This window comes from Ochotona curzoniae, unplaced genomic scaffold (assembly GCF_017591425.1).
Source record: "Ochotona curzoniae isolate NIBS_2020 unplaced genomic scaffold, NIBS_Ocur_1.0 contig_64, whole genome shotgun sequence".
Classification (NCBI taxonomy): Eukaryota; Metazoa; Chordata; class Mammalia; order Lagomorpha; family Ochotonidae; genus Ochotona; species Ochotona curzoniae.
In genome coordinates, this window is record NW_024466502.1 from 9,219,564 (window position 1) to 9,242,879 (window position 23,316).

Genomic DNA, 23,316 nt, shown 5'->3' on the forward strand with positions numbered 1-23,316 from the left:
CAGAATGCAGACATCGGTCAGAAACTTACTATCATTTTTTCAAAACATCCACCTGCAGAACCAGAAGAGCAAGAGACCCCAAGACAGTGGATTTCCTGCAGGGGACTCAGGGTCAGGTGGCTCTGAGAAAAGACCACATCCAGTAACTTCCACAAAACTGCATCACTTGAGAGGATCCCCTAGCCAGCTTGAGTGTGCAGGAGACCCACACACACAAGTATGTTCAAGAAAAAAAATTACATGGATTGACAATGCTAACGCCATGGCCTTGAGAGGTGCCCCTGCCAAGTCGGTGCTCCATGACTGCCCATGTGCCCTAGGCCTGGCACTCAGAGCAGCTCCACACAGGCCACTGCTCCCTCATGCAACCATCTGCCTGACAGGACGAGACCAGGATACTATCCACCATATCTGGAATATTCTAGAAACAGCATAAAACTTTTCCCCACTCTTGATGCAAACAGAAAGAAGCAAATTGCATTTTGTTTCAGCTTTTCACTTTAGGCTAATCCTCCACATGTGGTGCCGGCATCCCAAATCAGCACCAGTTCCTGTCCCGGCTGCCAACTTCTCATCCAGCTCCCTGCTTGTGGTCTGGGAAAGCAGCAGGTGGCCGAAAGCCTTGAGACCGTGCACCCATGTGGGAAATTTGGAAGAAGCTCCTGTTTCCCAAGTTTGGAATAGCTCAATTCTGGCCATTGTGGCCATTTGGGGAGTGAACCAATGGGTAGAAGATTTTTTTCTCTTTCTCACCCTCTCTCCTCTTCAAAAGTCTGCCTTTCAAATAAAATAAATAACTCTCTAAAAAAATATTTATTTTATTTGTCTCAAAGAGCCAGGAGAGTGGGAGAGAGATCTTCCATCCTCTGGTTCATGCCCCAGTGGCCACAAGGACCAGGAAGGGTTTGGCGGCCAGGCAGAAACCAGGAACCCGGAGCCCCATTCAGGTCTTTCACCTGGCTCACAGGGCCCCAAGCCCTTAGGCCATCAGCAGGGAGCTGGAGCGGCACAGGACTGCCGGACTCCCACAGTGAGCACGACTCACTGCACCACACACCACCACACCATACCAATCCCACTTCCAGGTTTTCCATTTTTTCCCAAAAACAGAATGTCAGCTTTTCCTTATCCAGGACGATTTCCTTCTGTGTGACATCTGGGTGGCCTGTCCTTTCCCTACTGGGCTTCCCAAATAAACTTATCTTGTACCTCATTTTCCATGACCATTTGAAGAACCTTGAGTCTTAAATGCTCAGAGCTGCCCTGAGGGTGATGTGAAGCGTGCACAGCACAGGGGATCCAGAAAGGGACTCCACCTCCAGGAAGCCCACTGCAATGTACATTAGAACAACTGTACCATGCTCCTGGTTCCAAAACGCCAGCCCTGGGAACTCACATACCACCAGTAGGTTTATTTGCAAAAGCCAAATGAAGTTTCCATGAGAGAAGAGGATACCTAGGTTGTTTTTAAAGCTTATTCTAAAACATAAAGCCCTGCCCTTTCTGTCATTTTTTTTTTTTTTTTTGTCTCATCCTCCTATTGGGAAATGCGTCACACTTAGAAAAAAGTGTGGTTTTGGCTTCACTGAAGATCTCCGCCTGCTATACTGGGGCTACACAGGGTGATTCGGATCATTCCACCATTACTTTCATTCTTGTGTTTGTTCTCCTATTTGGGTACCAATCTGTCCTCACGGCCTTTAACTAATTCAGTGTGTCATAATCATTTAGACCTGCGTTCTTTTTTTTTTTTTTTTTCTGTTTTTTTTTTAAGTGCTCCAACCATCCCATCGGGATCCCTTTAACTGCGGCCCACCAGGACCTTGCTCTGCCCACCCCATACACCCATCCTCTCTCAGCACATCCCTGGCTCACCTGCCATCTCCATGCCCCACCTAGCACTGCTCACAGTGGCCCTGGTAGGAAATCAGCTTCAGAAACCAAATCTGGACACCAGATGTGTAGTTCTGAGTGTCACAGCTTCTCAGTTCTGACATTTTTGAAATCATGACTCATAATGATATTTCCATTTCAAATTTAACAATTGACCACCACAGGTATTTTTCCTTAAGGTCTGTTATTGTTTTTTCTACTTAAATATTACCATTTACCTTGGTGCTTTTCCTAGAGTCTATACAATAGCTTTAATGTTATACTATCAATATCATATTACACACACTGTTTAACACATCTGTGAAAGTGTTTAAAGGTTTGTTATTTTCCTGTCCTTAGTATACAGCCACTGAGGACAAAGTCAGATGGTCAAAAAATACTTTAAAGATTTATTTTATTTTTATTGGAAAGGCGGATATACAGAGAGGAGGAGACAGAGAGGAAGATCTTCCGTCTGATGATTCACTCCCCAAGTGAGCGCAACGGCAGATGCCATGCTGGTCCGAAGCCAGGAGCCTCCTCCAGGTGAATCATCAGACAGATGGGTCTAAAAGCTTTCGGCCCTCCTCGACTGCTTTCCCAGGCCACAGGCAGGGAGCTGGATGGGAAGCAGGGCCGCCGGGATTAGAACCGGCGCCCATATGGGATCCCGGGTGTGCAAGGCGAGGACCTTAACCACTGCGCCATTGTGCCGGGCCCCAAAAAATACTTAAATAGGGGTCAGCTGGTTACCTTGCAGCCTGCAATGCCAGCATCCCACAGGCTCCACTGCCAATCCAGTTCCCTAATGCCCCAAAGAAAGCAGATGACCTGGTATACTTGAACCCCTGCACACATGGAAGACCTTGATGGAGCTCCTACTTTTTGGCTTTGGCCTGACCAGCCCTTGCTACTGCAGCCATTTGGGCGAGTGAAGCAGAAGATAAAGTCGTAGTCTGCCTGTCTCTCCCTCCCTCCCGCCTTCCTCCTCTCCCTGCTCTCCCTGCTTCCCTCTCTTCCTTCTTTCCCTCTGTCCTTCCCTCCCTCCCATGTTACTGCAGGCATCAGGAAGTAAAGCAGCAACTGGAAGATTTATATTCTCTATCTATCTCTCTCTTTCTCTCTCTCTCTCTCATCTGCAAGTGTGTGACAATTTCTCTGTAACTCTTTCAAATAAATAAATCGATCTTTATAAAGAAATGAATGAAGAAGAGGGGCTGGCATTGTGACACAGCATGCTAAGCTAGTGTCTACAACATGCCATATGGGAGCATGCCATATTGGAACACCAGCTCATGTCCTGGCTACGCTTCTGGTCAAGCTCCCAGCTAAGGCACCTAAAAAACAGCCATGATTGCTCAAGGATTTGAGTCCCTGCCTCTCATACAGGAGACCAAGACGAGGTTCCAGCCTGCTGGCAATGGCCTAACACAGCACAGTTGCAGAGCTCACTTGGAGAGTGAAGGTTGAAATCTGTGAGTGTGCCTTTCTCACTCGCTCACTTGTGATTCTGCCTTTCAGACAAGTAAGGACATTTTTTTAAAGATTTTTTTTATTGCAAAGTCAGACATATAGAGAGGAGGAGAGACAGAGGAAGATCTTCTGTCTGATGATTCACTCCCCAAGCAGCCACAATGGCTGGAGCTGTGCAGACTCAAAGCCAGGATCCACGAGTCTCTTCTGGGTCTTCTACACAGGTACAGGATCCCAATGCTTTGAGCCATCCTCTACTGCTTTCCCAGGCCACAGGCAAGGTGCTAGATGGGAAGTGGGACTGCCGAGGCATGAACCGGTGCGCATATGAAATCCTGGTGCGTGTAAGGCAAAGACCTTAAATGCCAAGCTACCACGCCGGGCCTGAGAAATAAATATTTAAGGGGCCAGCGCATTGCTCAACTGGCTTATCTTAAACCTCCAAGCCCAAGGATCCCCCATGGGTGCAGGTTAATGTCCCAGTTGCTCTACTTCCCATCAGTTCACTGCCTGTGGCCTGGGAAAGCAAGGGAGGATGGCCCAAAGCCTTGGGACCCTACACTAGTGTAGGAAATCCAGAAGAAACTTCTGGCTCCTAGCTTCGAATCAGCTCAGCTTCAGCCATGGTGGTCATTTGGGGAGTGAATCAGTGGATAGATCTTTCTATCTCTCCTTCTCTCTGTAAATCTGCCTTTCCAACAAAAATAAAGAAATCTTAAAAAACAAACAAAAAAAAACCCCCCTTAAACAAACATTGGAGTAGACCAAACATAAATTAAAAAAAAATCAAAAATGAAGGAGGAGATATCACTACACAAGCCAAAGGCTCTGGAAGGACACTGGGAGTATTCTGTGGATACCACTGGGCTGTACACTTAAAAATCATCACAATACAGAGCTTATTTTTCTTTTTAAATATAATTTTTTATTTTTATTGGAAAGTCAGGTATACCAAGAGGAGAGACAGAGAGGAAGATCTTCTGTCAGTTGATTCATCCCCAAGCAGCCGCAATGGCCGAAGCTGTGCCAATCCGAAGCCAGGAGTTAGGAGCCTCTTTCAGGTCTCCCAAGCAGGTACAGGGTCCCAAGGCTCTGAGCCGTCCTCAACTGCTTTCCCAGGCCACAGGCAGGGAGCTGGATGAGAGGTGGGACTTCCAGGAATTAGAACTAGTGACTATATGAGATCCCAGCACGTGCAAGGCGAGGACTTGAGTCACTTGGCTACTGTGCTGGGCCCAAGGCTGATTTTGTGGTACAGCAGGTCAAACTGCCACCAGCAATGCCAGCATCAGAGCACTGGTTCAAGTCCTAGTTGCTCCACTTTCAATACAGCTCTCTGCTAACATACCTGAGAAAACATAGGATGCTTAGGGACCTACAACTTACATAAGAGATCCAGACAGAGCTCTAGGCTCCTAGTTTCCATCTAGCCCAGCTGGTGAGTGATCCAGTGGAGTCCAAGTTCTTCTATCTCTCCCTTTTTGTCACTCTTTCAATAGAAATAACTTCAAAACTAGCTAAAATTGTCTTACTTCCTAGCATGACTAAAATATTTATTTTTAAAAAAGAATAATATTAAGAATAAGTTTAGTGGGGTTGGAGCCTAGTGGCTGAGGTCCTCACCTTGCTTGCACCGGATCCCATTCGGGCACTGCCAGTTCATATCCCTGCTGCTCCACTTCCATCCAGCTCACTGTTTGTGGCCTTGGAAGGTGGTAAAGGATTGTCCAAGACCTTGGGACCCTGCACTCACATATTCATAGTTCAATGCCTTCCAACAAAGAAAATTCCAAGCCTGAAAGATTCCCTAAAGAATTCCACCAACATTTAAAGAGAAACGAAGAACAATTTCACACAGACTCACCAAGAAACACTTCCCAACTATTTCAATGAAGCCAACAGTACACTGTTACTAAAACCAGAAATACTAAAAGAAAAACACACACAGTCCATATCCTGATGAACACAGAAATAAAGTGCTCATCAAAACACTACCCAATTAAATCCAGCATTATATAACATGAATAATACAGTGAGCCCCAGACATCAGTGGGTTCTCTAGCCAAGGATTTAACAACCATGGATGGAAAGGGAAGCACAGTACTGAACATGCAGACTTTTCCCTTGTTATACCCTAACCAACATACTATAACAACTATTTACAAAGCATCTACAGAGAGCTGACTTAAAGCCTAAGGGCAGACAGATACGCCTGGGATATAGGCAAGCACAAAATCATCCTATCCAAAGGATTCTGGCATTGTACGGGGTCTTAGAGCCAACATCCTGCAGACACTCAGAGCATAACCATGTGTCACGACCAAATCAAGTTTATCTTGGAAATGCTGAGCAAGTCAATCAGCATCACTCAGTACACCAGTAACAGGACTAAAATGTACTAGGTAACCTTATTCTCATCCTGATTATCTACCTACTCTGTGAAACCACTTTTGTTGTTATTGTTGTTTGTTTTTTTGGTTTGTTTCCCAGTCAATTCACAAGGCATAACAGCTGCTGCGCAGTGAGGAGGGTACGTGATCTACCCTCACCGCTACTCACTGAGCACTTTTCAACTAAAGAGGACTTTATGTGCCCAACTTGGCTCCTAGCACTACCACCAGCACAGGGCCATTACACTTGCTACCTCCTCTGCCCACGACGGTCCCACATCTGGCTCATTTCCCTCAGAGCAGTCTTCCATGACTCCCCTCACTGTCCTTGAGCCCACCCTGCTTTGCTTCACAGCATGTTTCATCATCTGAGAACTCTTGAGGCTGGTGCTTGCACAGTGGTCAGTTAGGACATCAGGTGGGATGCCAGCATCCCCTATCAGAATGTTCCAATGTCTTGCTAATGCACATCCTGGGAGGAAGGGAGAGAAGAGGGCAGAAGGTGGCTCAAGTTTTGGGTCTCGGCCACCAACACAGTGACTCAGATGGAATTCTCAGCTCCTGGCCATCTAGATAGAGAACTGGCCAATGAGGGGTTATTTCTCTGTCTCACACACACATTCTCTCTCAATAAACAAAATGAATGTTTAAACATGTGAAAAAGGATTCTCTATTCACTTATCTGTCCATCTCCTGCATGATAACGTCAACCCTATGAAGGCATGGTCATTATCTGTCTACCTCCCTGCTACACTCCCATACCTAGAATGCCAAGAAACTTGGCATGTACCAAGAAACTTTAAAAAGTTTATGGAAAGTGGAATTAAACCTGAAAATAAAAGTTTTCTGAACATGTGTTTCATCACGGGCAGGTGATGACACCAGCCCTTGAGTTCATCCCTGAAGAACTAAGCCACTGGCAGACCAGCCCCATGGCATCAGCTTTTTAAATGTTCTTCACTAAAGGAGAGGAATGCCTTTTCCAGAATGGTTAAGACTGGGGATGCAAAAGAAGCCCAAGCAGGACTGGAAGGTGGCTACCCAATGACTGCCTGACAGAAGGATTGAGCAGGACCATTGTCACCGCAGCAAAGACCTCTAAGAAAGCATTCTAGCTTTTTCTGCTAATGCTGCAGCTGACTTTCTCAAAACAAAAATAATAATAGGGCCCGGTGCAATAGTGCAGTGGTTAAGGTCCTCGCCTTGCACACCCAGGATCCCATATGGGTGCCGGTTCTAATCCCGGCAGCCCTGCTTCCCATCCAGCTCCCTGCCTGTGGCCTGGGAAAGCAGTCGAGGACGGCCCAAAGCTTTGGGACCCTGCACCCGCGTGGGAGACCTGGAAGAGGCTCCTGGTTTCGGTTTGGCTCAGCTCCAGCCGTTGTGGCCGCCTGGGGAGTGAATCAATTGACGGAAGATCTTCCTCTCTGTCTCTCCTCTCTGTATATCCGCCTTTCCAATAAAAATAATAAATCTTTAAAAATAATAATAATAATAACCTTCCTAATAAACAAGTGTCATTGTTCCTTGGCTCTATAGAGTCAACAAGCCAAATACCCTGAGATTCCCCAAAATGGTGGCCATGACCTTTGCTCCTGACTGCTCTTTGCTGCACCACTTTCACCTCACGGTAGCCACTGGTTTCACTGCTTCCTCGCCAGGATTCTCCTGGGAAAGCCACAATTTGGGGCCAGCACAATGGCTTATTTAGCTACTCTGATTGCAAGCACAAGCATCACATAGGGGCACCAGTTTGTGTTCTGGCTGCTCCACTTCCCTTCCAGCTCCCTGTTTATGGACATGGAAAGCAGCTGAGGACAGCCCAAAGTCTTGGGATCCTGCACCTGTCTGGGAGACCTGGAAGAAGTTTCAGCTCCTAGCTTTGGATTGGCTCAACTCCAGCCACTGCAGCCACTTGGGGAGTGAATCACTGATAAAAGAACTTCTTCTCTGTCTCTCCTCCTCTCTGTATATCTGACATTGCAATAAAAATAAACCTTTGAAAAAGAACTGAGTCTGTGCATGTGGGACAGGACACCTGTCTGACATCATGGCTAGAAAGACACCCAGGCAGAACCAGGATAAACATGAGCATCAACCACAGATACAACTGTGCTGCATGCTGCACTGCCATACAACTCCACAAAGGGATTGTAACCTGCAAGGTGGAGTTCAGGAGAAAGATACATAGACTCACAAACTGCACTAACAGAAGTCAAACAGGTGCCCTGTATAACAAAAGCAAATGTAACTATAAATGGGGATATAAGAAGACTGCATGCACTGGTATCCCATATGGGCACCAGTCCATACCCTAGCTGCTCCACTTCCCATCCAGATCCCTGCTTGTGGCCTGGGAAAGCAGTCAAGGACAACTCAAAGTCTTGGGACCCTGTACCTGCATGGTATACCTAGAATAAATTCCTGGCTCCTGGCTTCAGATAGGGTCACCGCTGGCTGCTGCAGCCATTTGGGGAGTGAAACAGCAGACGGAACATCTTTCTGTCTCTACTCTCTGCAAATCTAACTTTCCAATAAATAAATAAGTAAGTAAATAAATCTTTTAAAAATAGGTTAGAAAAATATGCCCTGATTTAGAAAAATACTCCTAAATAGAAAGTATAAAATATTCCTAGTGATATTATCATATAATACCTTTTATCATAAAACACATAAGTATATTTTGTAAAGATTTATTTATTTGAAAGGCGGAGTTACAAAGAGAGAAGGAGAAAAAGACAGAAAGAGATCTTCATCCATTGGCCACTCCCCAAATGGCTAAGTCAGAGATAGGTCAAGAACTAGGGGATGCATACAGGTCTGCCCCGCGCAGGGGTCCAAGCACTTGGGCAGTGCCCTGCATTCTTCCCAGGTATATTGGCAAGGAGCTGGACTGAAAGTGGAGAAGCCAGACTTTAACTGGTGCCTATATGGGATGCCAGCATGGTAGGCAGCAGCTTTACCCACTATGTGACAACACCAGCCCTGAGTATGTTTTTGAAAGTATGAAAATATTAAGAATCATACAAGAAGCTGATATTGCTTGTATAAGAATTGAATTTTTTTTCTAAAAATCTAGTCAAACAACTATAAATATTTTTAGTTTGCTAATTCAAGCAAAAGGCTTACATGTTGAGATGAGACCATTTACTACCATTCTTCCTGCCTTTTTGCCAACAGAGTCAGATATAGGGAGTCTAAGCCATGAGCAGAAGGAAAGCTAAGTCACTTCTCTGCAAGAGGCCCTTCCATCTTTCAAAGCAAGGTTGCTACAAATTCGGAGAGTAACACACCATGGACTAATCTAAGAGTAAAACTGCAAAACCTCTATAGCAAAAATAATGTAAAATGCCAAAGTTTGGGGCCTGTGTTGTAGCACAGTGAGTTATGTTGGCATCCCACACTGGAATACTAGTTTGAGTCCCAGCTGCTCCTCTTTGAAACCAACTGCCTGCTAACATACCTGGGAAAGCAGAAGATGGCCCAAATGCTTGGGTCCCTGCCCCCTGCCAGCCAGTGAGAGACCAGTGTTTAAGGCTCCTGGCTTCAACCTAGGCCAGCCCTAGCCCTGCAGTCAATTAAGGAATGAATCAGGATGGAAGATCTATGTCTTCCTCACCCTCTCTTCCTCTCTCCCTCTTTATCACTCAGTGTTCAAGTAAGTAACTTTTTCAAAAATTTTTTAAAATAGAGGAAACACTAACATTGAAGATTTCATTTTTAGTCATTCTCCTCTTCTTATTTCTCTCTTGTATGACTTAAGTACAGGGTCACTTCTTTGTTGCAATGAATACCATCAAGCTTGGGTGACTGTATTATCTTAAAATAGTGGGTTACTTGATGTTAGGTACTGTGCTAATAATAAAAGCACTTCCCGTGTAATCCCCTCTCGGCAAATCCCTAAGGGGATCCTTAGGCAGGAATTAATTACCCAAAAAGGCTGGGTGAAGAAAGAGATTAATAAAAGTTAGCTAACTTTCCCAAGGTCACAGCTACTAGTAGAACTGGAATTTCAATTCCTGTTCCTCTGACCATAGAAAAACAATTAACTGTGATAAGCTATTTTAATACTTAAAATGCACATTTTCTGTTTCCTCAAAAAGTCAAGCAGGGACAGGCACTGTGGCCTGCGGTGCCAGCCCCCTTCTTAGTGTCAGTTGTGTCCTGACTGCTCTGCTAACACACCTAGGAAAGCAATGGAAGATGGCCCCAAGTTTTGTGCCCCTGCAGCCCATGGGGGAGCCTTGGATGGAGTCTGAGGCACCCAACTTTGGCCTGGTCCAGCCTTGGCTGTTGTGGCCATTTGAGAGGTGAACCAAGGGATGAGGACCCCTCTCTCTCTAACGCTCGCTCTCGTTTTTCGCTCTTGTTATCACTCTCACTCTTCCCTCCTTCCTTCTTTCCCTCCCTCTCTTTGTAACTCTACCTTTCAAACAAATAAATAAATCTTTAAAAGCAATGATAAGACAACCATACATTCCAGCAATTCCGCTCATAAACATAAACCCAAGAGAACAGAAAACAAATGTTCCAACAAAACAAAACAACCCTGCACATGAATGTTCATCACAGCATTATCATGACAGCTCAAAGGCAGAAACAACCCAAAGACCATCAGCAAACGGACTGGGAAACAAAACATGGTCTAGCAACACAACAGGCTATTATTCAGCCAGAAAAGGAGGAGTCCTGATAAATGTTACCATTAGATGAACCTCAAGACCACTATGCTCAGGAAAAGAAGCCAAACTCACAAGGCCACATATCGCAAATTCCATTTCTATGCAGAGCCCAAATTTTACAAATGCATATTCAAAGTGGCGAGATGGCTGTCACAAAGAGCAGGGGGAGGTGGGGGAGGGACCACTTAGTGGCTCCCAGCTTATTGTAGAGCTGAGGAAAAGCTCTGGAATTAGACTGTGCTTGGAATTAACCATACAACACCAACACATGGGAGCCAGGAACTGCAAACCTGAACACAATTAGAATGAAACAGTGAGTCATGTGCAATGTGGATTTCACCTGAATTAAAATATGTTTGGCACAGTAAAGACCGTAACCACAGGTTTTGCAAAGCTCAACCCTGCAGGCTGTTGCAGACGCATTCTAGCTGAAGACAGATGAGGACCAGCAACCCACCAATTCTGCCTGCCCCCACAAGTCAGGCATGTCAAAAAAACCCAGTGTGGTTCACACCATGAGAGGAGGGGCCACTGTATTCTACCACAGACCTGCCTTTTCCAGCTCTGACTACTTACTCTGTAAACAACTCAGCGTCCCACAAGAAGGGGGTCATTTGATGTTTCATAAGGCAACTCTTACAAGCTTTTCATCAAAAAGGGACTGAATCAGAAGCCAGGGTCAAAGTCCCCCAAAGCAAAGGAAGCCAGGCACGACAAGGAACACCTCTAACTCCTCTATTCACTCCTCTGGTTTCTGAGTCGGCTAGCAGAAAATCTAATAAAATGGCATCTCCTATGATCAGGTGGGGGTAGAATGAGTGCCTCCTGGTGGTCACTTCCAAAGACCACAAGGAAGTTGAGGTACAAAATTTATTTGATTTATCTTAACTTATATCATAGCTCTTGACAAAGAGAAACATTCTTTTCCAAATTATTTCTTAATCTTCATTTCATTTAAAAAGTAGATACAGAGAGAGAGACACGGAGAGAGAAATGTAGATCTTCCACTTGCTGGTTCATTCCCCAAATGCTCAAAACAGCCAGGGCTGGGACAGGCTGAAGCCAGGAGTTGGGAACTCATTCCACATCCCCCACATGAATGGGAAGAACTGCTTCTCAGGCACGGCGCGTGCATCAGCGAGAAGACACAATGGGGACACAACAGCTGGGACTCAAACCACATACTCTGATTTGGGATGCAGGCATCTCAAGCAGCATCTTAACCACATTCTGACAAACATTCACCATGCCAGGTTTGATTTTGTTACACCTCTTGCAAAATGCTGAATGCTATCCATCGATCAGTTCCTGTCCCTAAGGCACCAAGCGAAACTCAATGACACTGGGCACCTTCCTCACTGACAGCTCCTCAGGCAGGTCCCTAAAGAAGCAGGCAAGGTGCCCAGCTCAGGGAAGCAGCCAATGAACACCCATTACTGTACCAAGGGTCACAAACTTTATTAGGACAGTGCTACAAAAGTTTCCAGGAAATAAAAATGGCAGAATCCAGGACTTGTGCTCAAGTATAAAAACGTATTTCACAAGTAAAATGGAGGCAAGAATAACATCTAAAAGGCAACCAGAAACAGCACAGAACACCGAGATATTCCTGCCAGGGAACAGCATGTGCACCTGCTAAGATCCAATGATGGCATTTGGCCCCTGTCCTTTATTCCAGTCCCGAGACAGTGCACAATATTAGTCAGGCTCATGCTTCCCAGGGACTCTGCATACCAACAGCAACCCTTTCCTTAAATATAAAAAGCTACAATTGGTAAATGTAATCATTGCACATGAAACACAATTCTAGTGATTTTAAACCTAAAAGGAGTAAGAATGGCATGACTGCTAACCATAAATATGGGGTAAGACATTCCACAGTAAGGACAATGCAGACAAAGTGGATTAGGAAGTTTGTAAAAAGCTCCGGACCTGCACAATAAGCTGTATGTGAGAAGAAATGGGAAATAAATGGCAAGAGAATGTACTGTAGAGCCAAGTGCCCCAGGAGCCTGTGGCTCAGGGAAAGCTCCTGGCAAGGTGGCAGCGTTGCCCAGGGGTGTTCATGGAACAGTGTGCCTGGACACTGAGGTGTGGGCCATGCAGAGAGTGAACAGTGCTGGGCTAGGGTCTCAAACCCCAATTCTGAATTGCTAGCAAGTTCTCTTCTCTTCAATCCAACTTCACTCCTCCCATCCCCCCAACACCACAGCCACCCAGAGGAAACACAGCTAGGGCATGGAGGCAGAGAGTGAGGGTGGTTGCCTGGAGCAGTACAGCTTGTGGGGCTAGCTTTTCATCACACAAAGCCAGTTCACCAGAGACCTCAGGAAGCTGAGAGCTGCAGGCCAGCTGCAGTCAAGTGCTACTGCTAACTGCTTCATGACAGACCAGGGATGGGCCAGACCGCCAGAGATGCAGTGAGCCTGAGAGCCCCCAGGAGCAGCAGGGGTCTTGCTTCCACAGGTTGTAACACATACCGCATCCACCTGGGTGCCAGCACAGGCCAAGAACACACACATCTGCCGGGGCAGAGGCTGAGCATGACCTCCAGGGCTTGTCCGCACGCCTCAACTTTACCCATGGCCCCCCAGAATCCCCTAAGAGTAGATGGAGCACCAGAGCTGCCAAGCATTTGCATCCACTGATACTGAGAAACCCCACCAGTTACAGGGGACACAAGACCCCTGAAACCTCAAACACCCAGATTCATTGTAAAACGTGCCTATTGTCAAATAGGCTCAATGAAACAGCAGGGTGACTTCACAAAACCCCAACATCCCACACACCAGCCAGCACCAGATCACAGAGCAGCACTTCTCATTGGCTGGTCGCTCCTACCCTACACCACCGTTAGGACCATGTCCCAGTACCAGCCACTTCAGGTTACTATTCTTTAAATTGTTGTACTATGATTTACATATTTATTTTAAAGGAAATCACAATGTCATGGTAAGTAAAAAACAAGTGTCACTTCACCACCATAAGGTGGTAGCTACAGAAAGAACCCACAACACTTACACAACATTAGTAAATTCTAACAAAAAGACACGCGGCTGCTTGCTGTTACAACGGGAAACAGGCTGCTGCTGGAGAGGTATTTCAGATGCGCACCACACTGAGACCTCTCTGACACCAGCAGGACAGAGCCGAGAAGAGCTGCACCCCTGCTTCAGATACGTTTACTGCTGGGATCACACTCAGGATGAAGTCGCCTGCAGCCAAGTAAGCACCACCAAGCAAGGCCAGTCAGTCCTCCAACCAAACCCTCCCACAAACTCACTCTTAACCATAAATACCTCAGAAGGAAAGAGACCAAGTCCACCCAAGACAAAACATTCTGCAAGGGAGGTAGGACAATTTGCTGACAGGGTATTGAGGGCACCAAAAGTCTGAAAGACATTAGAAGAGAGTTTGGGATGACATCAAATCACAGACACAGGGGCCTGCTTTGTGGCACACAGGCCTTCACCACCTGCCATGCAAGCATCCAATATCAGAAATGGTCCCAGTCTCAGCTGCTCCGCTTGTGCTCCAGATCCCTGATAATGTGCCTTGGAAAGCAGCAGAAGATGGCCCAAGTATTTCAGTCCCTGCTGCCCACCACATGGGAGATACGGATGGAGTTCCAGCTTCGGCCTAGTCCAGCCTCAGTTGTCCTGGCCATTTGGAGAGTCAACCAGCAGATGGAGGATCTGACTCTGTCTCTTCCTGTATCAGTCTCCCTTTCAAATAAATAAATATATTATTTTTAACATACTCCAATAAAGGTGAAGTGGCAAAAAGAGGAAGAGGATGGTTCTAAGAAGAGCAGCTTCACTCAGGAGTAAAATGCATGTAAGAGCCACGCCCACTGATAGCAGGAGGTGCTGCCCATAAGGCTTGGCTTGTTGCCAGCACCCCACTCTGCACCTTGTACTGCTATATGAAAACCAGCCTATTCCCAGCATCTGCAACTGTGAGCAGAGCCTGCACACGGCCCTGTCATGCAAGTTAAGGTCTGTTAAGCAAAAAGGTCCAGCCACAAACAAAGAGGAGCCCCACAGTTGGCACCTGTGGATCCAGCTACTCAGTACCACACAAGAATTGCCAGACAGAGACCCAGAAGTTCGCCACCTATGTCCTCCAAATGAAAAAAAAAAAAAATTAGACTTCAGGAGATTGCAAGAGAAAGGAGGAGAGGAAAGAGAAAAGAGGAAAGGGGATGAGAGGGAAGGAGAGGAGAGGGAATGGGAGGGAATAAAGGAAGGAAGGGAGGGAAGAACACAGATGCATCACTCAAGGAACAGCTAGAGCTGCTGCGAACCTGAAGTAGCAGAGAACGACCAAAGAAAATCAAGACGCCCCAAGAAGCAGCACCGAGGCCCCGAGCTCTGACTCCTACAAGTCCAACTCCGATCACACAGCCTGGCCCACAGTAAGGACAACTGCAGTAACAATAGTGTGGCTGCTGGTTTCGATTTTCCAACATAAAATCAACCTGTGGACAAAGCCTGGAAGGTCTAGTTACCATTACAGAACAGCCTGCAAGCATAGCACACACCCACGTGTAACACACATGTAAATTAACAAGTAGTACCCAACAGGTATACAGATTCCTGGGATAATTTCTCACGTTCACATTGGAATCTACTCATTATGTCAAAATTTTGATAAGCCAGAAAATAAAGATTCTCTCTGCTATTTAAAACGACAGGCGCAAGCATCATGGCACAGCATGTTAAGCCACTACTTGGGATGCCCACATCCACATTCCTCGGGTTTGAGTCAAGGCTCTATCTCCAACCCAGGTTCCTTCTAATGTGTTCCTGGAGGCAGCAGAAAACCTGGTCCCTGTCATCCTGCAGCTGACCCAAATGGAGTTCCTGGGTCTGGCTTCGACCCGACCCAGCCTCAACTGTTGTAGGTATTTGGGGATTGAACCAGTGCAGCTCAATCTGTCTCAAAATCTTCCAGATAAATAGGTCAATTTTAAGTGTGTGTGTGTGTGTGTGTTGCAGAGAGAAAATTAAAACTAAGCAAACGCATGCAAAAGGTTTGGAAGAATGAACACTAAACTATCAACAATGGTTATTTGGTGAGATTAGTTGTCCATCTTATGCATTTTCATAATTTAAATTTTTTTTTCTATTCATCTGTGTATTTGAAAACCAGAGAGAGATTAAGAGAATGCTCCTGCTTGTTGGTTTGCTCTTTAAGATGTCCACAACACCAGGGCCCAAACCAGGAGCCCAAGATTCGATCCAGGCCTGCCAAGCAGCTGAAAAAAACCCGACTCCCTGAGTCATCGCCACTTCCCTCAGAGGTGTGCACCAGCAGGATGCTGGGGAAGCAGAGAGGAATCCCACCCAGACCCAGCTGGGGTCTTCACAGCTGGGGTCCAACACCCACTCCTAATGCTTCTAGTTTTATAACAGTGTGTCTCAGTTTCATAATAAGACAAACAGAAATAATGTTGGAGAAGGAAGATACCTACTTGGTTAAGGGAAAAGGAAAAAAGGAGCAAACAAATAAAAATAACTAAGACACCAGCTGAGACAAAAATAGCCCAATTAGGACATATCACTTCTGGATGCACACTGGGTCTTGGTTCTGCTGCAGGAAGAAAGAGAAGACTTGTGGGCTGATGGTCAGCAGCAGGAATCTGGCAGAGTAGGCATGCAGACAGCTGCAGCTGCCTCAAGGGCAGGGAAGCAGCGGTCAGGGACTGGCACCCAAGCCGTGGCCCTGGCCTGAGCCACAAGTAGCCCACAGAGACCCAGGCACGAAGAGGGCAGAGGAGGCAAACATCTTGAAAGCTGAGAAGCATACGTGTGCAACAGAGAAAATGCAACCAGGCTGGATTCACCTTCCAGCCCAACCCCTTGCTCATTATGACCTTAAGAAAAGGCATCACCGCCCAGCGGCGTGGCCTAGTGGCTAAAGTCCTCACCTTGCACATGCCGGGATCCCATATGACACCAGTTCTAATCCCGGCAGCTCCACTTCCCATCCAGTTCCCTGCTTGTGGCCTGGGAAAACAGTAGAGGATGGCCTAAAGCTTGGGACCCTGCACCCATGTGGAAGACCTAGAAGAAGCTACTGCTTCCTGGCTTCAAATCAGCTCAGCTCCAGCCAGACAGAAGATCTTCCTCTCTGTCTCTCCTTCTCTCTGTATATCTAAATTTCCAATAAAATAAATAAATAAATCTTTTTTTAAAAAAATCTAAAATATGGGCCTGGCGCGGTGGCGCAGTGGTTAAGGTCTTCACCTTGCACGCCCGGGATCCCATATGGGCGCCGGTTCTATCCCGGCGGCCCTGCTTCCCTTCCAGCTCCCTGCCTGTGGCCCAGGAAAGCAGTCAAGGACGGCCCAAGGCTTTGGGACCCTGCACCCACGTGGGAAACCCGGAAGAGGCTCCTGGCTTCGGATCGGCATAGCATCGACCGTTGCACTCACTTGGGGAGTGAATCATCAGATAGAAGATCTTCCTCTCTGTCTCTCCTCTCTGTATATCTGCCTTTCCAATAAAAAATAATAATAATAAAAATAAATCTTTAAAAAAAAATCTAAAAGAAAAAGCATTACAATGTCAGGACCTCAACTTTGTCATCTGCAAACTGGGGAGAACAACCTTACCTGCCTCACAGGGTTGTTCCGAGGTTTACCAAGGTAATACATGTTACCTGCTTACATGTGATTTTTCTGTAAGCTAAATTAGTAACACATTTATTTACCAGATGCTGGAAAGGATTTCACAGAGACACATGGAATGCTTATTTACCTCACAGTCATTTTTCCCTTAGATTTGTTCTAAGGTTTACACTGCCGCTGCCATTTTCTGTGACGGGCACTAACTTTACGCTGATTGTGTGGCATGAACAGTAGAAAAAAAAGTAAACATGCTTTAGAAGAAAACAAATCTAGGTCCTATCTCAGCTCCTGCACATACTAACTTTGTGATCTTGGCAAATTACCTTCTGAGTTGCAATACAGTAGACTTCTTTATGGAGGAAAGAAAAAAAAACTGCCCTCATAGGACTGCGGTAAATATTAACTGTAGTAACGTAAGTAAAGCAATCTTTTCTCCCTTCAGCTCAATTGCTGGTAGAATCTTAAACTGGTACAACCCAGTAGGGTAGGAATTTAATAACACGTACTGGTCACTGCAAGGTAACACACCTCACTAATGCCTCTTTCTCTTCTTAGGAATACCTGAAAATACTGAGATGCTCTCAGAATACTGTTACAGATAAACAGGGGAAGAGGCAGGAGGAAGCAGGGAAAAGAAAATTCTTCAGGCATAACCTACTGGGGAAATGTTGGTGTACAAGTCACAGAAACAGAACCACACAGAATGGGAGTCATTAGGGTTATACGTTAAAAGGTTTTGTTGAACAAACTTACAAAATAATATTGAATTTATTTTTACTTATGTATTAAGAGTATTCACTTTTACATTGGAAAACAATAAACATTTTTATTTCTGACACTGCTGTGCATTTCAGAAGATTGTCTGATGAACATGTGTTCATTTCATAATTTAAAAAATCCATTACTTTAGGCCCAGTGTGTAGCGGCTAACATCCTTGCCTTGAAATGTGCCTGGATCCCATACGGGCGCCAGTTTGAACCCCAGTGGCCCCGCTTCCCTTCCAACTCCCTTTTTGTAGACAGGAAAAGCAGTGGAGAATGGCCCTGGGATCTGCACCCATGCAGGAGAAGCTCCTGGCTCCTGACTTCGGATCGGCTTAGCTCTAGCTGCTGTGGCAGCTTAGGGAGTGAACTAGCAGGCAGAAGATATGTCTCTTCTCTCTATAAATCTGCCTTTCTAACAAAAATAAGTCTTTTTTAAAAAAAATCCACTGTTTTAAAAGAAGAACATAAATGCATCAGAGAAAAAAATTACCTGAAATGCTAACCATAGTTTTGCTCTGTTTTCCACCTTTTTGTCACATGGTTGATCTCACTTTTAGAATGAAAAAGAAACATTTTTAAAAGCATCCTGCCTTAAGTGTGTCTTTCTCCTTAATTCATTTGTCTTTCTTTTGCACAGAGGTTCTGTAACAAATGAATATGGTACACTCCTTCATACCATTGTCCTAGCCGCCCAGCACTCTACCGGAACTCCAGGCCAGCCTTTGCCGCTTCCCTCGCTTCCTAACTCTCCCCTATCCTGTCGCCCCCTTACCCTGTGGTTTAACAAGTATGTAACAAATGCTTGTTGAATAAAGGAAAAATGATGAATCCTGAAGAGCAAATTTAACATGCAAGCACCATTACGTGCCACAGAGCATGGCAGATATGCAGGTAGAAGAAACGGCAGAGGTCAACAGGTGTTCTCCCTTGGGAACTCAGAGAGGCAAGCGGACTTACCAAAGGCCACACAGCTTCTTATGGAACGGTAATTACCTCCTTCTCAGTGGGTAACTTTGCCAGGAAAACATTTTAAAGCAAGGAACCTGCTGCCACCACCCTTGCTGGGTCACCAGGCTGGAAAAAACTGCCTAAATTCCAATGCAGAGATAATGCAGAACAATTGGCCGAGGCTTGCTCGTGACCATGTTTCTTGTTCACAGCCTACAGTCCAAGGGGAGGACAGAAAGTTCTTGGAAAGTAGAATTAGAAGATAAGCTGATGCTGGAAAAAAGAAACAAAAATTGAAAATCATGCATGAAAAGCCCTCCTAAAGTTAATGAAAAAAGGGCTCTATGAAGAAAACTAGACACAGATTTCAAGAGATTGGTACCAAAATCAAGTTGTCTTTTTTAAAAATGTACTTTACTTGAAAGGCAAAGAAAGAGCATTCTTCCATATGCTGCTTCACTCCCCAGATGGCCATAATAACCAGGGCTGTGCCAGGTCAAAGCCAGGAGCCAGGAGCTTCATTCGAGTCTCCCACATGGATGACAAGAGCCCAAACACTTAGGCCAACTTCTGCTGCTTTTCCCAGCCCATTTGCAAGGAGCTGGATTAGAAATGGACCCAGCAGGCCCAGTGCAATGGCTCAGTGGCAAAGTCCTCACCTTGCACATACTATCCCATAGGGGCGCTGGATTGTGTCCCAGGCACCACTTTCTATCCAGCTCCCTGCTTGTGGCCTGGGAAAGCAATTGAGGATGGCCCAAGGCCTAGGGACCCTGCACCCATATGAGAGACCTGAGAGAAGCTCCTGGCTCCTGGCTTTGGGCATGTTGTGGCCATTTGGGGAGTGAACCAGCAGATAGAAGATCTTTCTCTCTGTATCACCTTCTCTGTAAATCTGCCTTTCTAACAACAACAACAAAAAAATAGATGCAGTGGGCCTGGCGGCGTGGCCTAGAGGCTAAAGTCCTCTCCTTGAACGCCCCAGGATCCCATATGGGCGCCGGTTCTAGTCCCGGCAGCTCCACTTACCATCCAGCTCCCTGCTTGTGGCCCGGGAAAGCAGTTGAGGACGGCCCAAAGCCTTGGGACCCTGCACCTGTGTGGGATACCCGGAAGAAGTTCCTGGATCCTGGCTTCGGACCAGCATAGCATCGGCTGTTGAGCTTACTTGGGGAGTGAATCATCTGGTGGAAGATTTTCCTCTCTGTCTCTCCTCCTCTCTGTATATCTGACTTTCAAATAAATAAATCTTAAAAAAAAAAATAGATGCAGCATCAGAGGTGATGGCTTTAACTGCTACACCACACATCAGCCCTCCCCAGACCAATTTATCTTTTAATCCCATTTTCTACTAACTTTTTAAATATACTCAAAGATTCCCAAAATACGTGTTGAATGAGCACAAGCTACACTTACATTTACTACAGAAACAGGACAGGATGGCTGAAGGAAGGGGTCCTGGCAGCCTAGTCCTCTCTCTGGGCAGTAAACTGGTCCCCAGAGTTCAACAGTCACAACAGGGAATGAATATAAAATATAAACAGTGCCCTAGCTGACAAAATATTACCTTCCTCAGAGTATACTTAGCCAATGCACTCTAATGACTACTACACTAGTAACCAATTAACAGATTAATGTTTTTATTTTCATTTTATATATGTATTTTGAAAAAGAATGAGAGTTGAAGCATCAACTTCATCAACAGTCATAATGATTTTTATCCTAAGCTGCCATGGAGATTATACTCACTGAGCGGATGTACCATGCTGTGGGACCGTCCTGCGCAAGGTGCCATAAATCGGAATCATGATGGAACCAGGGAAACGCTAACGTGAGAAGTGAATTAAATCTAAAACCTACACTGGTGGCTCTTGACACCAACACCTTCTGGGCAAATGGCACGTGTTCTTGAGATACGGACAACACAATCACAACATCCACAACAGGCCTTCTCTGCGGAGGAACGCCAGAAGTTTCGGTATTCCCGCCACATCCACTTCACACGTCTAGAGATACTCGGTACCAACAGTGATGAACCAGTGACAGAAACCATTGCTCTGCAAACACAGCCGCTGGAATTGCGGCTGCAACAGAGCCGACTCTCGGGGCAACTGGCTAACCTTGTCGGCTAGCCCCAAAGTCAAGTAAACCCAGGAGTTGCCAGTGGTCCCCTGTCGCTGTCCACCACCGAGGCCCCTCCAAGGGCCACGGCGACAAGTGGCAGCAGAGCCTGCGCTCTCGGCCAAACGAATTTCCCCAACTTTTTTTTTTCTTTTTCTCTCCACTGGTGAGCCGAAAGCTCCTCAGGGATTAAGCTCCGGGGGTTAAGAAACTGAGTGATGAAATCGAGAGGTCCGCTCCAGAGGCGGTTGTAATTTGCATGTCGGGAGCCTCAATGAATGGAGAAAGTGACCGAGAAAGAGGGAGCAGGCTCCCAGCATCGCCTGTAGCTGGTCGGCCTCCCCTTCTGCCCTTCCACAAGCGCCCCAAAGGGCAGAAGTGGGCCGGGACACGACAACATCGGGGTATCAGCCTGCTCCCAACTGCCCAGCCTGCCTCCAGCAGCCCCTGGGCTCCTTATCCTCGATCCTCAGGGGGTGAGGGCGAGGGTCACGATTCGGGGGGCCAGACTTGGTGCCCGTTCACCCTCGAGGCTCCGGTGGGGGAGGTGTCCACTGCCCGCCCACCCCCTCCAAGGCCACGAACTACTTAGAGGTACGGACAGGCGCGGGGATGTGGAGGGTCGGCCCGCCCACTTCCTTGAAGCCGGGGCGGGGGGTCTCGGCTTGCCCCCCAACCTCCTCAAGCAAGGGCTCAGGGGCAGCCAGGACGGCGGCGGCTAGTACTCACAAAGCCCACTGGAGCCGGTGCTGGTGAACATGGTCCCGCCGGGCTCGGAGCCCCCGCGGGGCGCCAGGGGGAGGGGAACCCGGAGGTGGCGAGCTACCGCGCAGGCGCACTCCCGGCGCTTCGAGAACCCGGCGCGGCGAGGCCACTCTGGGGCACGCCTGCGGGACTGCGCGTGCGCGGCCAGCTGACGCGCCCACCGGCCTGCACCCTCCCTTCCTGCTGGGGAGGGGAAGTGCGTCTGGCTTCGGAGGAATCTGCCTCCCTGGATTTTCCGACGGCCGCGCCCTGTGTTTACAAAAGGCTTGCGCTAGGACTGAGAGATAATCCCTGGGAGCGAAGCGGCGCTGCCCACACCCTGAGGAGCCGCGGTGGGCACGGAGGGTTCACGGTCCCGAACGTTCCCTCACATGGGACACTCGGCGCGTCCCACGCATGCTCAGTCTTTCCAAACAACCCCGGCGTCGCGCTGCCCGCGGGACGGTGGACAGTCGTCTCGGATTGCGGTGTTTTGGAGGGTCCGAGAAGTCTTGGACGCGGCTGTACAGATGAGGGTACCGGCTGGGCGCTTCTGAGTGGCCGCGGGCCCGTCCAGCTGTCCCCTTTATCCCCACGTTGGTCTCAGCGCGAGTCCCACACCAGTCTTCAGTATGGTCCGAGTTGTCGCGGCCGGGACAAGTCGTGCTGAGGGACCCATCTCCTGTGGGCTGCTTCGGTTTTTTTTGTTTGTTTGCTTTTGTTTTTTTTTCCACTGAAGAATGAAATTATTCTTTGCTCAAGTCCATTCTCAGTTCTTAAAAATGTCTGAAAGCTTTGCGGTACAATCGTTTCAAAAACATTTTCAAAGAATAGTTTAGGGAGAAAGTAACTACCGAGCGTGGCTATTTCAAGAGGACAGGGCTGCGAATGTACAGAACTGGTTAAAAAAAAAAAAACTTGGCGAGTGTAAATCAAATTCTTTCATGAATAAACATCCCTGCGCCCTCAGAAGTTCTAAGGACCCAAGCAGTCACACGGAAAAGACCTAGAAGGAAGAAAAAAACAAACAAAAAAAAATGTTTCATTCTTCAGACTTTATTTGTAAAGTCTTTTCACAGGCTTTAAATGCACATTATATTTAGCAGGTTAGTTCAATTGAGTTTTTTTTTTTTTTTTAAGGGAAACAGTTCTTTATGTTTGCAGAAGTAGTTGGTGAAGGGGGAAAAAAACTATAGCCTGCATAGAACAGGGACCCTCAAAGTCGTGGATGGGGTCTCTGATCCATACAGCATATAGGTCAAAAGGCAAGGCTGTTTTCATAGCGCTGTGAACACAGTGTTTTTCCGCGGTGTTCACGGGTGGGTGAGTCGTGGCGCTTTGCACAGTGCTGGGGGAAGACCTGCTGGGCCCTGTCAACCAGCACCTTCCACTTGACCATTGCTGAGGTTAGACAGAAATGCACAAATGATAAACAATTAGTTCAAGCTGAAAGATACAGTGGGAAGTTTCAGTGTGGTGAGTAAGCAAACCCAGGAGTGTCAGGAGTCCTCGCGGCACAGAAGGAACTGTGACAGGTGCACGTGGGCAGCCAGGACATGGACCATCACTCGTGGAAGGATGGTGTTTCAGGCAGGCAGCAGCTTTCCTGACTTTTTAATCAATTTATGATATCAAATTATTATGAAATTAATTGACATATTTCATATATGTCAGAAATATTAAATGA

The 23,316-nt window shown here is 46.8% G+C and overlaps 1 protein-coding gene across 1 annotated transcript in view; it reads right to left on the reverse strand.

Annotated features, from left to right (window-relative positions):
* The window catches only part of UBAC2 (UBA domain containing 2), a 153,489-nt gene extending 131,181 nt beyond the window's left edge, over window positions 1–22,308 (reverse strand). Inside the window, exons 1-2 of the mRNA XM_040991542.1 lie at window positions 22,251–22,308; window positions 21,615–21,899 (exon numbers count right to left, since the gene is read on the reverse strand). Coding sequence (XP_040847476.1) covers window positions 21,615–21,899; window positions 22,251–22,308 — 343 coding nt within the window. The remainder of the gene's footprint in view (window positions 1–21,614; window positions 21,900–22,250) is intronic.
* Window positions 22,309–23,316: the final 1,008 nt, after the last annotated feature.